Below are 13777 nucleotides of genomic sequence, written 5' to 3'. Positions count from 1 at the left end.
AATGTCAGGAGGAGACAATGTCTAGAGTACAGACAAGACCTTGCAAATCATGAAAAGCTGCATGGAGTGTTCAATGCCCAGGCTGTATCCGACCCCGAGTGACACAGTACTGTACACCAAGCATCACTCAGAAAACCAGAGGCTGAGGCTGGCTCCATGGTGACTGATGGCTAGGTGCCACACTATAGTTCTAATATGCCAACCACTTTAAAAATCAACATAGGAGTCATAATACTCTAGGTCACCCTAACACATAAACACAAGAACAAAACTAAAATCAACCACTGTGCTAAAGCTGTAATGATTTTTATTCTTTGTACATAGGAAGTTGAACATTTAAAAAGTTAACACTCAAGAATCCTATCATCACATATCTAAAAACACAAGGAAAAGCTGAAGTATTTAGGAGGCAGATTTCACCTAATTTAAGGGCAATTATCTCTTCACCGGCCTGGACAAGAGATACGGAATAAAGTGTTAAACTTGACAACATTCCCATACCATATATTGTGGGGTCAAGCAACAGCTACAGGCCAATGACATGAATTTGTTATGAGAGCAATATGGAATGTGGATATATGTACACACTCCTCCCAACAGTAAGGCTTATTTCTGGCCCTAGCACTGTACTTTACTTCCCAGCTAGAGAAATGAAGGGAGTTAGAACATACGAGGTAAAAAATCATTTAAAATAGAAGTACATAGAATGCATACTCTTTTTTTGTTGTTGTTGTTGCCTGGGCTAGAGTGCTGTGGCGTCAGCCTAGCTCACAGCAACCTCCAACTCCTGGGCTCAAGCAATCCTCCTGCCTCAGCCTCCCGAGTAGCTGTGACTACAGGCGTGTGCCACCATGCCCAGCTAATTTTTTCTATATATATTTTTAGTTGTCCATATAATTTCTTTCTATTTTTAGTAGAGATGGGGTCTCGCTCTTGCTCAGGCTGGTCTCGAACTCCTAAGCTCAAACGATCCTCCCGCCTCAGCCTCCCAGAGTGCTAGGATTACATTCGTGAGCCACCGTGCCTGGCCAGAATGCATACTCTTAAAATGGTAGTGACCAGGCCACAGGAAAGGAAGAAGGGATATAAACTAACAAAAATCAATGGTAGTGGTTGGATTGAGCCAGAAATGACCAGGGGAGGGTTGACAATCTGAATAGGACTGGACAAAAACCGTCTGACATGATTTCTTAAAAGGCTGACTAAATTTCTACTACTAAAGTAGCTAATAGTACAATACATGCTACAGTTAGAACCCAAGGATTAGATGTAAAGTATTTCATTAATTAAGGAGAATTAGTGTTAAAACTCTTGCTTTCATCTCAAAATTCTCTTTATGGTCTACATGTGATTTACATTCATTTTAGTGGCATTAAAACCAAATAAGTTCTTTAAAAAATCAAATAAATGACCTTATGTTTGATTAAATCAGATGGTAGCAATCTGAGTAATACAGGGCTTCATGTTTGTCATGTAATCATATAATCATCACTTTGGATTCTGGCTCTCCCCAAGGCCACTCTTTCTATAATTAATAACATTATTCATTTATTCATTCATTCAACAAAAATAGAATGCCTCCTATACGTGTAGCACTTGGCAGGGCCAAGAATATCAAGGTAAATAAGGTAGCACTTGGCAGGAGGGACTCACACCCTAGATGAGCCAACAGAGTGGTACAGAGATTATTACAGAGCTGTGTAATAAGGGTAATAATACAGATTTGAATATGCTATGTAGGCTACACAAGCCACCTGCCCTGGGAAACTAGAACGGTTTCACAGAAGAGGTAGCAGCATTTAAGCTGAGTCTTACAGGACAAGCTGCATTCTTCTGACAGAGGGAAAGACTTTCCAGCAGGTGCAAAGGCAGAGAAAAATAAAAGCAGATCGAGTTTTCTTGGAGGAAGAGGTGGCAACGTAAGCTATAAAGGGCTCTCTGCCTGGCATGTTAATGGATGATAAATTGAAACCTGTTGGCAAAAGTTATCTTGTTTGGCCAGGAGTGTGTTTTTGTTTGCTTGTTTTTAATGTGCATTCAACATCTTTAGGCAGCATCTGCACTCTCCAGGAGCTGCCAGTCCCTACTACACCCTCTGGTCTATCACCCAGCTGTTTCTCACAAGCCTAGTCCCTGGACCCATCTAAGTTTATGTTGCCTGTTATAGAACTTGGAGGAACGGCTGATAGTTTAAAGGGGAGGTGGGGAGGTGGGTGGGTGGCTGAGTGGGGGACATGGCAAAATATGTTTTAGAAAGAGAATGCCTGGGAGAAAAAACTTCTCAATACTCAGCTGAAATCAGAAATCAAAATAGAAACTATAAAGCATTTTATACTTACAATTAAACAAACACAATTTATACTATGGAATAAATAATAGAGAGGAGTTTTTTAAAATGAGGTCTATCAAGACTAATGTGGAAAGATCTTTGTGATATATTACGTGGGGGGGAAAAAGCAAGTTGCAAATTATTTGGGGGGAGGAGGATTGGATGGGAAGGTTAATAGTATTTTTGCCTCATCAGATGTTTCTTTTTCTTTTCTTTAAAGAATGTATACCTATATTTTTTATACAATGAACATTTTTTTTTTTTTAAAAAAAAGGAAGATAAATTATGGAGGGAAGAAACTGGAGGCAAGGGGACCAATTACAAAGCAATAATAGCTCAACTAAAAGATAAAAAGGCCTAATCCAATAAAAAGACTATATGAATGGAATACGTATTTGAGAAATTAGAGATAAAAGTATGGTGATGATTGTGAGAAAGTAAAGGAAATCAAAGATTAATTTTCAAGGTTCCAAACTTTTCTTTTCCAATTTTCCTACCTACACTCTAAACAAAATGTGAACTCTGTCACAATCGATTTTACAAAACCATGGGATACCCTGACACACAAGGTGGGGTAATGATGCACGTCTAGAATACTGTGGTTCTCAAATAAAAAATAATTTTCTCTTTATGGTTCCTTTGATTTTCGAGAGATAGCTTTCTATCCATTATCCACCCCCACCCCACCCCACCCCCCCTTTTTTTTCTACTTTCTAACATCCGGAAAAAATTTAAAGTGAAGTACTAGAGTACAATAGGGATAACCTGAATAAAAATGCAAGCATACATAGTGCTTTAAGGGGCTGTGGAATCACAAAGATCTAGATTTACATCCCAACGTCCCCATTTCTTAACTATGTAGCCTGGAGCAAGTTACTTTAGCCTCTTTGAGCTTCACTTCCTGTGCCTATAAATAGGAATAATAATTACCTCAAAGGATTGCCAGTAGGATTACGAGAAATAAAGACTTAAAATGCCTAGCAGGGCATGGGCTCCTGACACTTCTTTCTTAAGCAAGCTCACACTGCTAGTCAGGGTATAAATTGTTATGACTTCAGAAAAAAAGAGAAAAAAATTCACTATATATCAAGATTCTTCAACATGTACATACTCTGTTTCTATAATACCACTCCCGACAATAATCCTAGAAAATGACCCTAAACACAGAAAAGGGTTTATTCACAAAAATGCTCATTATGGCCTTATTGATAAAGCCTAAAATCTGAAACAATTTCAATATCCAATGAAAAGGGGAACAGTTAAATTACTCAGCCAAAAAAATTATATTCATAAAATATTCTTACAGAGTATGTATTGTTTCCCTTTCAGTTATGAAAGCAATACACGTTACCTGGGGAAAATACAGAAAAGTACCAAGAAAATTAAAATAACCCTAAAATGAAGGGTTTTTAGTACTAAAGAAAAATAATTTCCACGTTAAATGAAAAAACAAAACTCAAAATTGAAAACACAGTATGAATTCAGTTATGCTTTTTAAAATCCTAAATTTGTAGTTTCTAATGGGTTGTAAGACTACAGGGTCTAACCTTTTCTCTTCTTAATATTATTAAAATATGGCTGGGTGAGGTGGCTCACACCTGTAATCCTAGCAATCTGGGAGGCCAAGGCAGGGGGAGGATCAGGATCACTTGAGCTCAGGAGTTCGAGACCAACCTGAACAAGAGTGAGACCCCTGTCTCTACTAAAAATGGAAAACATTAGCCAGGCATGGTGGCATGCACCTGTAGTCCCAGCTACTTAGGAGGCTGAGGTAGGACTGCTTGAGCCCAAGGGTTTGAGGTTGCTGTGAGCTAGACTGACACCTAGGCATGCTAGCCCAGGTGACAGAGCAAGGTTCTGTCTCAAATATATATAATTAAAATAATTTCTACAATTTGTATAAAAGGCATGCATTACTTCAAAATCAGAAAACATCAAATGCTTCTCATCTAAGAAAACAACCCAGATGTAAATAACCAGGGGACAGTAAACCTTGGATTGGAGTCCCAAATATGATTCCAATAACATCAAGACAAAAAAATTAGTAGTTTTCTGCTTATGTTCAGGAATTTTGGGAAAAAAAAAATTGGTAGTGAGTCCACATCAATAAATATATACAAAAGAAAAAACTTAAAGATCAATTATAAATATCTTATTAACAGGGGGCCACAGAGTAGAAACTCCATAATAAATCAGAAATGAACATTAACCTAATATGGGCTTCTAAATATTCTACATTTAGACAGGGTGGTCAGGGAAGGCTTTTTAAAACAGAATAGCAAAATGTATGTGTTCCCTGTCCTCCATGAACTTATAATCTAATAGAGGAAATAAGCATGTGTAGAGAAGATTTTCCTTCTACCCTCTGTGGGTTCAATGATTGAGTCTATGAAATAAACTGACAGTAGGCAAACTAACAGGGGAAAAAGTGCACAAATTTACTGAAAAGCAACGGAAGCCAGTAAACACAAGGAAAGTGGAGGATCACCAAAGTCAGGGCTGCTTGCTTTAAATATTCTTTTGGTTATAAGCTTTGGTTCTGGTTTAAAAAAATAAAATAAAGTAAAGTAAATATTCTTTTGGCAATACCCAATTTTCCTTGTCTGATTCTTTGCACACCAAGGATCCTTCTTACTTGTAATTTGGTCTCTTGAGTAGGCCAGAAGGGGGGCTCTACACAGATCTCTGGATAAGAGTATCACCCACTGTAAATTAATAACCTTACATGTGGATTTACAAATCAGTCTCCAGATAGTTTGGTTAGTGAGAATCAGTCCCCTAGAGCCTGATTATCCCTGAAGTCACTAAAAAAAAAAAAAATGGAGTTACTGCCCTTGCAAAACTGAGAGAGGTCACACTATTTGAGTCACTACTCAACAATCAGGCAGGTTTTATCCACCTACAGAACAAGTGTAAAAAACACTTTAGCAGTAGAGATAGCCGGGTAGAGGGGGCTTAAAAACCACCAACCTGTCAAAGGCAGTGGAAAGCTGAGAAGGAACAACAGGTGTTGTGTCCCCCAGGCCTTGTGGAAGCAAAGCCTACAGGAACCCACCCCAGCTGTTGAGAAAATCACCAACAGAAAACGCCATGTTTCTTACTCACCATTTTGAGTCTGTTGGTGGAGGGGGAACCAAATCAACCAGGAACAGTTGGAGATGAGATCCAGGCAAGTGAGTACTAAAGGAGGAAATGAGCCCTTGGCAGGTGGGGAATTAGTGAAGAAAGTCACTTAGAAACAAATGGGTGATTAAGACGAAAGATCTGGCCAGGCACTGATGGCTCACACCTGTAATCCCAGCATTTTGGGTGGCCAAGGCAGGAGGATCCCTTGAAGCCAGAAGTTTGAGATCAGCCTGGGCAATATAGTGAGAGTTTGTCTCTACAAAAATTTTTTTAAAAAATAAGCCAGGCATGGTGGTGCTCGCCTATAGTCCCAGCTACTTGGGAGGCTGGGACAGGAGGATCGCTGCAGCCCAGGAGTTGGAAGTTACAGTGAGCTGTGATCATGCCATTGCACTGCAGTTAATCTGGATGACAGAGTGAGGCCCTGTCTCAAAAAATAAAAAAGAGGAAAGATCTGATTGTGTAGTAAAGAAGAGGATGCTGGATAAAATGAATGGTGTATAATGTGATAACTGGTGGACATAAAGCATAGCCCTGAAATAAATAGAATGCAGAGACAAAGATAGAGCTATTAAAAATCACACACAGGCCGGGCGCGGTGGCTCACGCCTGTAATCCTAGCATTCTGGGAGGCCGAGGTGGGCGGATCGTTCGAGCTCAGGAGTTCGAGACCAGCCTGAGCAAGAGCGAGACCCCACCTCTACTAAAAATAGAAAGAAATTATATAGACAGCTAAAAATATATATAGAAAAAATTAGCCGGGCATGGTGGTGCATGCCTGTAGTCCCAGCTACTCAGGAGGCTGAGACAGGAGGATTGCTTGAGCTCAGGAGTTTGAGGTTGCTGTGAGCTAGGCTGACGCCACAGCACTCACTCTAGTCTGGGCAACAGAGTGAGACTCTGTCTCAAAAAAAAAAAAAAAAAAAAAAAAAATCACACACAATCACCATCCACGGAATGTGTGGCAAAAAAAGAAAAAAAAAAATCACACACACACAAAATAAGACAAACTTTTAAAAAAAAATAAAGTATACAAAGTACTTGAGTGCCTGAAAAACTCAACCATGGCTCAGTGTTTCAAAAACAGAGCTGCCAGTGTAAGGGGAGTGTTACAATGATAAGTGTGCTTAGAAGAGCTCACAATTAAACAGCATAGATTCTTAATGTTAAAAAGTACAATCTCATTTTTAAAGTTATTTAAACCATACACTGATTCACAAAAACACATTCTATTTATTTTAATAAAGACAGCATAAGATAACAAGATATCACTCAGAGTTTTATTTAACTTTGGAATTATAAGAAAAAGACACTTAAGGATCAACATTTTAAAAGCCACAAACTCCCATTTCAATTAGGGCTGAAATTCTGTTTGAACACACGTAGAGAATACACAATAATGGATCGTACATAGGAAAGATGGCACTATCCTGGACCTGACTATAATTATTTCATTATCTAGAAACAAAGGAGAGAGATATTTGAGAGTCCACCTACCCTATCCTGAGACAAAGAGGAAAGGTTAGGGGGAGGGTGTTAAAAAAAAAAAAAAAAAAAGGCAGGTACACTTTCATTCATTCCTCTTGGAAGACTCCCAGATAGAAGAAACATGGTATTAGCCTGGACACTGATACAATTATTACATTATCTCAAATCAAAGGAAAGGAGTATTTTAGAGTCCATCTTTCCCAGAGATGAAAGATTAAGGGATAAAAAAATAAGGCAGATATGCTTTTACTCCTCTTGCAGGTTCTGGATAGCTGAGAGAGCTATGATACACATTTGAAACAAATTGATCCTACATTACAGCCTCACTTCATTCTACCACACAGCACGAAGAGGATGGTTTACTTTTTTTTTTTGAGACGGAGTCTTGCTCTGTGGCCCAGGATGGAGTACAGTGGGTCTGATCATAGCTCACTGCAGACTTGAGCTCCTCCGCTCAAACAATCTTCCTGATAGAGGACCCTGAGTAGCTAGGACTACAAGCTCATGCCACCATGCCTGGCTAACTTAAAAAAATAGTTTTTTGCAGAGACAGGTTTACTTAATAAAATTGGTTCTGCCACAATTGGTTACTCAGTAGGAAAAAAGTTAAGATTCCTCCATCTCACATGCCAATTACAAAAATATTCCAGATGGACCAAAGATCTAAAGGTATAAATAAATGTTATAAAAATAAATTTATATAAAAGGTATAAATAAATGAAAATGTTAGAAACAAAATTTGAAGAATATTTATGTGGCTCAAGATGGAGGATCTCTTTCCAGCCAAGTAAACCTAGAAGCTATTAAGAAAAGTTTAGGCTGGATGCAGAAGCTCACACCTGTAATCCTAGCACTTTGGGAGGCTGAGGCACGAGGACAGCTTGAGACCAGGAGTTGGAGACCAGCCTGCACAAGGGCAAGACCCCATCTCTACAAAAAATAGAAAAATTAGCCGGGTGTGGTGGCATAGCCTGTACTCCCAGCTACTCAGGAGGCTGAGGCAGGAGGATTGATTCAGCTCAGGAGTTTGAGGTTTCAGTGAACTATGATGACACTACTGTACTTTAGCCAGGGCAACAGAGCGAGACCCTGTCTCGGAGGGGGGAAAAAAAAAGACTAGTAGTCATGAAATGCTAGATACTATTTTTAACCCAACAGATTAGCAAAAATGAAAAAAAGACTGATGACACCAGTGATGGCAAGGGTAAAGAGAAATAAGTACTGTAAGTAGTTGGTGGTAGGATGAAATGCTGTAATCTTACTGGAAAATAACCAGCCATTACCTAGTAAGATAAAAATACACATATACTCCTTAACCTGATCCCTGGATGGCTAAATTACAGAAATTAAACCTAGATTACATGAAAATATATGTACAAGTATATTAATGACAGCACTGTCTTTATTGTTAAAAAATCTTTAAATAACTTGAATGTCCATCAATAGGCAGAATGATTGAATAAATTATGGTATATCCATTGTATGGATTATAAGGTAGTTATCAGAAATGATGAGTAAGATCTATAGGTATTGATGTCCATGTTATACTGTTAAATGAAAGGGAAAAAAGCAGGCTGCAGATATTGCGCAGTATGACACCATTTGCTAAAAAAAAGCAATCCTTTGGATATGATCGAATGTTTTCATATTTTTTATACTAGTATTAAGAAAGATGAGCAAAGATAACTCACCCTTCTTTGGTAAATGGGAGCTGGAGGAGGACGGAGATTAAGCACTTTTCCTGTATATACCTTTGTTTGACATTTTGCAATTACAGGTTTTCCTTTTATAACATATTCCTTTTTGGTCTATGTGTTTTATCTACATACTGCATATGTGAAGGTCCCTAGTTCTCTGCAACTTACATGGACCAATGATTTAGGAACATAAAGAGGACACCAGGTTAGGAAAGGAGAGCTGGAAATAAATAAATAAAAATCCATTAAACTAATCTTGCAACAGGGTTTTTTTGTTTTTTACATAAAAGGCCTATTTGAAACACAAATAAAGCTACTATTCCATGAGAAAGGGGGGGAAAGCTCTTTTCCTACTTTGGCTAAAAATCTCAGTAGTTATTTGACAGCATAGTTTTGCTGGTGAAGATGCCTACCTATCAGACCCTTATCAACAAAACTCCCAATTAACAGGATCCTGACTTCTGTCTTTTCATATCTCATCTTAAGGTAGCACATGGCTTTGGTATTGTTTTACAAAACAGGTTTCATTAAATGGATCAGTACTATATTCTGAAGGATTTCTGGATCAAAAAGTATTTGGAAAGAGGATATTACCAGAGCCTAAAATTGAGAAGTGTGTTTTCAATCACTTCAGAAACTCATTCATCCAACCCTCAATTACTCATCCTTAACAGGGGGCGCCCTGCTATGCATTACTCAAAACCAAGCATGCCTGAAAACATCTTAAACATAATTGAATGAAAATCTGCCCAATCACAGGCCAGCTCCTTACAAACTCCACCCTTGAGTACAGGAAGAACACTTTTGATTGGAAGACAGTTGTGTTTACTACGGTGTGTGGTGTAAATTGGAAAGGTCCACATGCCAAGGGTCCAAAGGAAATCTCTTTAATGAAAAAAGAAAACAAAACGGCCAGTTCTGATCCTATACTAGTCATTGCCATTAAATAGAACTTCAACCTAACAGCAATTCTTGAGCAATTTTGCAAGCTGATGAAAAAATCTAAAGGCTCTGAATTTTGTTGTGGCTGTTTTCTCATCTACGTCCATTGATATACACACAAGACAAGCATAAATGTACTCTTAAAACCAAAACCTGCTTCCACTTCTATATTCACAAAGCCCCATGCAAGACCTCAACACAGCTGTAATGTACACCTTGCTTTAATTTCCAAGAATCACCGCAACTTTTTACTTGGTTTGAGAACCCAGTTCCAACTGTCCAGTAGTAAAATTATTCAGTATTTAGCTTAGTTAGGTGTCCAGCATGGCAGTGAGCTTCAAAAACTTCTGCCCTCAGGGAGCCCAGCAAACAATAAAATGAATGGCTAGGCATTTCAGGTGCAGAGCTCATTAGCAATTCATCTGAGGGAGGAAACAACCATTGGAAGAACCAGAAAATAAAACCTCAACAATAGCGAGGGCAGATTAGATCTCAGGTCAAAGTATGCATAGAATGGTTGATTTTAAGTACATTTTGCCTCCAAGGGGAGGAATGAATTTCTGGTACTGAGAGGGACACCTTTTCCCCCATCCCAGCCATCTTCTGAAGAAAGCACAGAGGAATTTAGATCCAAATCCCCGTCTTAATCACCATCTCCGCTCCCTTAGATTCCTGGTATCTTTTTACAAATTCACCCCACTGAAGCCTCATAAATGTCCCAGCAGCCTTTCTTACAGAGCATGGAGAAAGATCAAAGCAAGTGAGCTCAAGTAGCAGAAGTAAAGCCTAAGCCAGCCACAAGCCAAACAACCTATAAAGCTCGCATATCAGGAAAAAAAGACATCCTAACACTGTTGATCAATAGGTAGAAAAATGAACATCAGAAACCCACATTACCTCCAAATCTCACAAAATGCGTTCCCATTTATAATGAATATCTGCAGAAGTAAGTTCATCACGAAAATTTACCTCTGCCTGCTAATCTATTACATTCCAAAAGAATTACATCCTCCTCCCCTCATTTTTCATAGATTTATCTCACCAGAGAAGCTAGGGCCGCTATCAGAATGAGGAACTAAAGAGGCTTGCCAAAACTCAGACAATATCTTGCCGCCACATTAACAAAAATAACACATCACGATCTCAAATACTAGTTAAGTTCTATTACTGAACAACTTTAATCACAAAACACACCAAAACACATTCAAAAGCAGCCAAACCCCGTCACAAAGTTTCAAAACAAAACCCCTCCCCAAGGTTGGGGGAATAGCCAAACTGGGATCAAAAAAGCACCAGCCAGCAGCTCCATTCGGCTACTAAGACAGATCTCAAACTTATCAAAAACAGCCACAACTGCAGCTCCTGTCACCCAGAAGCGCAAAGAGAGGGGAGCCTGAGAGAGTCCCGAGAGCTGACCTTTTTGGAGACCGCCAGGCCGAGCCCGGCTCAGACAAGGAGGAAGTAACTGCCAGATAAAAAAGCCCCGAGCAGCTTCAACTGCAGCCTCCGTGCCTCCCACAACTGCCCACATTCTCGCCCCACTCGGGAGAAAGAGAACAGGGCGCAGGTCTCCCGAGAGAGACTGGGGACCACAGGTCCACGTCTTCGAAGGGGCAGCGGCAGCACGGGCCGAACTCTGAGGGGCCCGGGAGGCCAGGGTTCGAGAGCCTGCTCGGAAGGCGTGTTTCGGGGGGGACGCCGAGAAAAGGGTCGCTCAGGAGGCGGGGCCTCCTGGCTGGAAGCAGCAGCTCCAGGCGCCCTGGCCGCCCCCCGGGGGAAACCGGGGCGCACACCCCGACGCGGAAGCCATGCCGGCCAGAGCTCGGGGTGCCGAGGTGCCGGCGGGGGGCGCTAAGGAGATTCGGGGGTGCGGAACTGGGTCACCCCCACCCCACCGCCCCCTCACAAAGGCCCCCGGGGAGGCCGCCCGCAGGCCCCGCAGCCCCGGCCTCGAGTGCCCGCCTCGGCCGCCACTCACCGCCAGGTCCTGGGGCACCGCCCCGCTCATGGCCCGCACCGTGCCGGCCCGCCAGGCTCGAGTGCGCAGCGAAGGCCCAGGATCTCCGCTCGCCGCCGCCGCCGCGGGGGCCGAAGCCGAGGCTGAGGCCGCAGTGTCCGCGAACAGAAGCAGCAGCCGCTTGCCCACCGGGGAGGCCGCCGCGTCCGCCATCGCCAGGGCCGGCCTGACCCGCACTCCCGCCCGCCGCCTCCCTCCACCACCAAGCGCCCGATCCGCCCGCAAGGCCTCCCTCCGCACCACCCGCGGCCGCCGCTCCCCCCCACCCCCCCCAACAGCCACCACCAACCACCGGCACCGCGCAGCGCCCCCCGTGGCCGGGAGCGGAGCCGCAGCCCGGGCCCCGCACAGCGCCCCCCGCGCTCTGGAGCGGGGCGGCAGCTCCGGGCCCCTCGCAGCGCTCCGCCCCAACCTCCCCGGGGCCTGCAGTGCCCCCTGTGGCCGGGAGGGGAATTACAGGTTCGGCCGGGGTTGGGGAAGTGGGCGGGTCCTTCAGTCCCCCATGGCACCATCCCTGGTCCCAATCTTCCTTCAGGGAGTCCCATATCTGAGAGGGTTTTAGCCTACTCTCCTTGAACGCCAAAGACTTTTATGGGGCGGGGGGACTGAGGGGCAAGGTATCCTAGAAAGTAGATGTTTTGAGCTAGGAAGTTAGTGTATCCAATACCCTATTGATTTCCTATCCTGAAAGTATGGGCTACCCTTCCTGTCATCTTTTAGGAAATGTTCTCCCCATTGGTCCATGAGACAGTCTTCCTTCTCATTGGCACATAACATAGTATCCTATTCTATACTGCAAGTAGTTCATAGGTTCCTTTCCAATTGGCCAATGTATTCCATCCACTGGATGTGATAATGGCACTCTTTCCATTGGCTGAAGGCCAGTGTGCCTCCAACATCTTGGTGTTTTGCCTTAAACCCAAGGAAATTCTTCCCCTTCCTAATCTGCCAATGTTATTAAGTTTAGGTGTTTCTCCATAATGTTTAGGGGAATTGGAAAGAGACCAGCAGTAAAGGGATTCTCTTCCCTGATTCAGTAGCACATACTGAATCTTACCATGGAAGTAGTGGGGCTGGGGGCAAAGAAAATTCCCTAACTCCTATCTGAATGCATTTAGTACAAGTGTGAGAGATCAATAGCTCCCAATTACAAAAGGAGGCTGTAGAGAAGGGAAGATGCTGATTTTTTGGCTAGATTATTATTCATAGTAGACAGCAGGAAATCTCTATCATTTAACATTGGTAATGTCAGAGACTAGCATGTTCTATGGTCTCATGGATACAGAGACTGAGTATATACAAACCAAATACAAACCAGAAAGAGAGTCTAGTAATAACCGATGATTATTGCTCTAAAAGTGGCTATTTTTTGCATTGATCTGCCCTACAGATAGGAAAGAGGCAGTAGCTGGTTCTTTCTCCAAGTCTTCTGTGCCTACTGCCTAGTCATCTCCTGTCTACCTTGTCTACACTCTTGACCTATTTTTCTTGTAGCAAAGGCTGGGAGGGGATGGATACCAACTATTGACTTTAGTAAAAGTACAAAACATCTAGGGAAGTCATTCTAGAACAAATCCTGTGGGGCACCAAGGAAACATGTCCTCCCTATTCCTTGTAACTTCCATCTCCCACAGCCAACCTGAGGCCTGACTCAATGTTTTTCTGGGCTGAGAGCCACCTCTTAAAGCACATGGCCCATGAGCTATAATTAGTAGGAGGGAACAAGGGTGAATCCATACAGGCCCTATCTGCCTTGCAGCTTTTCTATCAAAATTTACTGCTGGGCTTTTCCCTCATATAGAGCTTTAATCATTATCCCAGTGTCTAAGGCTGGTTTCTCACGGCACCAGAGACAGAAATGTACCTAAGCTCAGGGATGGGAAGGGCAAAGGGGAAATGCATTCAACAAATATGGCAGGCACTTTTCATGTGCCAGGAACTTTCCAAAGTGTTGGGCACACAACACTGAATAAAACAAAATCCTTGCCCTTGTGGAGTTTACATTCTTTCCTATACTAATGAGCCTTCTGGAGTGAAAACTGAAATCACACTTAGCCTCAAAGAAAATATACAATAGAAAAACTCAACAGAAAAATTCAAAAGAAAGGAAAAAGGAGGACAAAGTCATTTCAGACTTTTAAACTTTACCCCCACTCAAAAAGGTGAAATGAAACAATT

At 42.1% G+C, this 13777-nt stretch overlaps 1 protein-coding gene across 1 annotated transcript in view; it reads right to left on the bottom strand.

The window, feature by feature from the left end:
* The window catches only part of KDM3B (lysine demethylase 3B), a 61182-nt gene extending 49325 nt beyond the window's left edge, over positions 1-11857 (bottom strand). The window contains exon 1 of the mRNA XM_069483699.1: positions 11561-11857. Within this exon, the coding sequence (XP_069339800.1) occupies positions 11561-11752 (192 nt within the window). The 5' untranslated portion in view covers positions 11753-11857. The remainder of the gene's footprint in view (positions 1-11560) is intronic.
* Positions 11858-13777: the final 1920 nt, after the last annotated feature.

This window comes from Eulemur rufifrons, chromosome 10 (genome assembly GCF_041146395.1).
Source record: "Eulemur rufifrons isolate Redbay chromosome 10, OSU_ERuf_1, whole genome shotgun sequence".
In the NCBI taxonomy this organism is placed as follows: Eukaryota; Metazoa; Chordata; class Mammalia; order Primates; family Lemuridae; genus Eulemur; species Eulemur rufifrons.
This window is presented reverse-complemented; position numbering and strand designations above follow the sequence as displayed.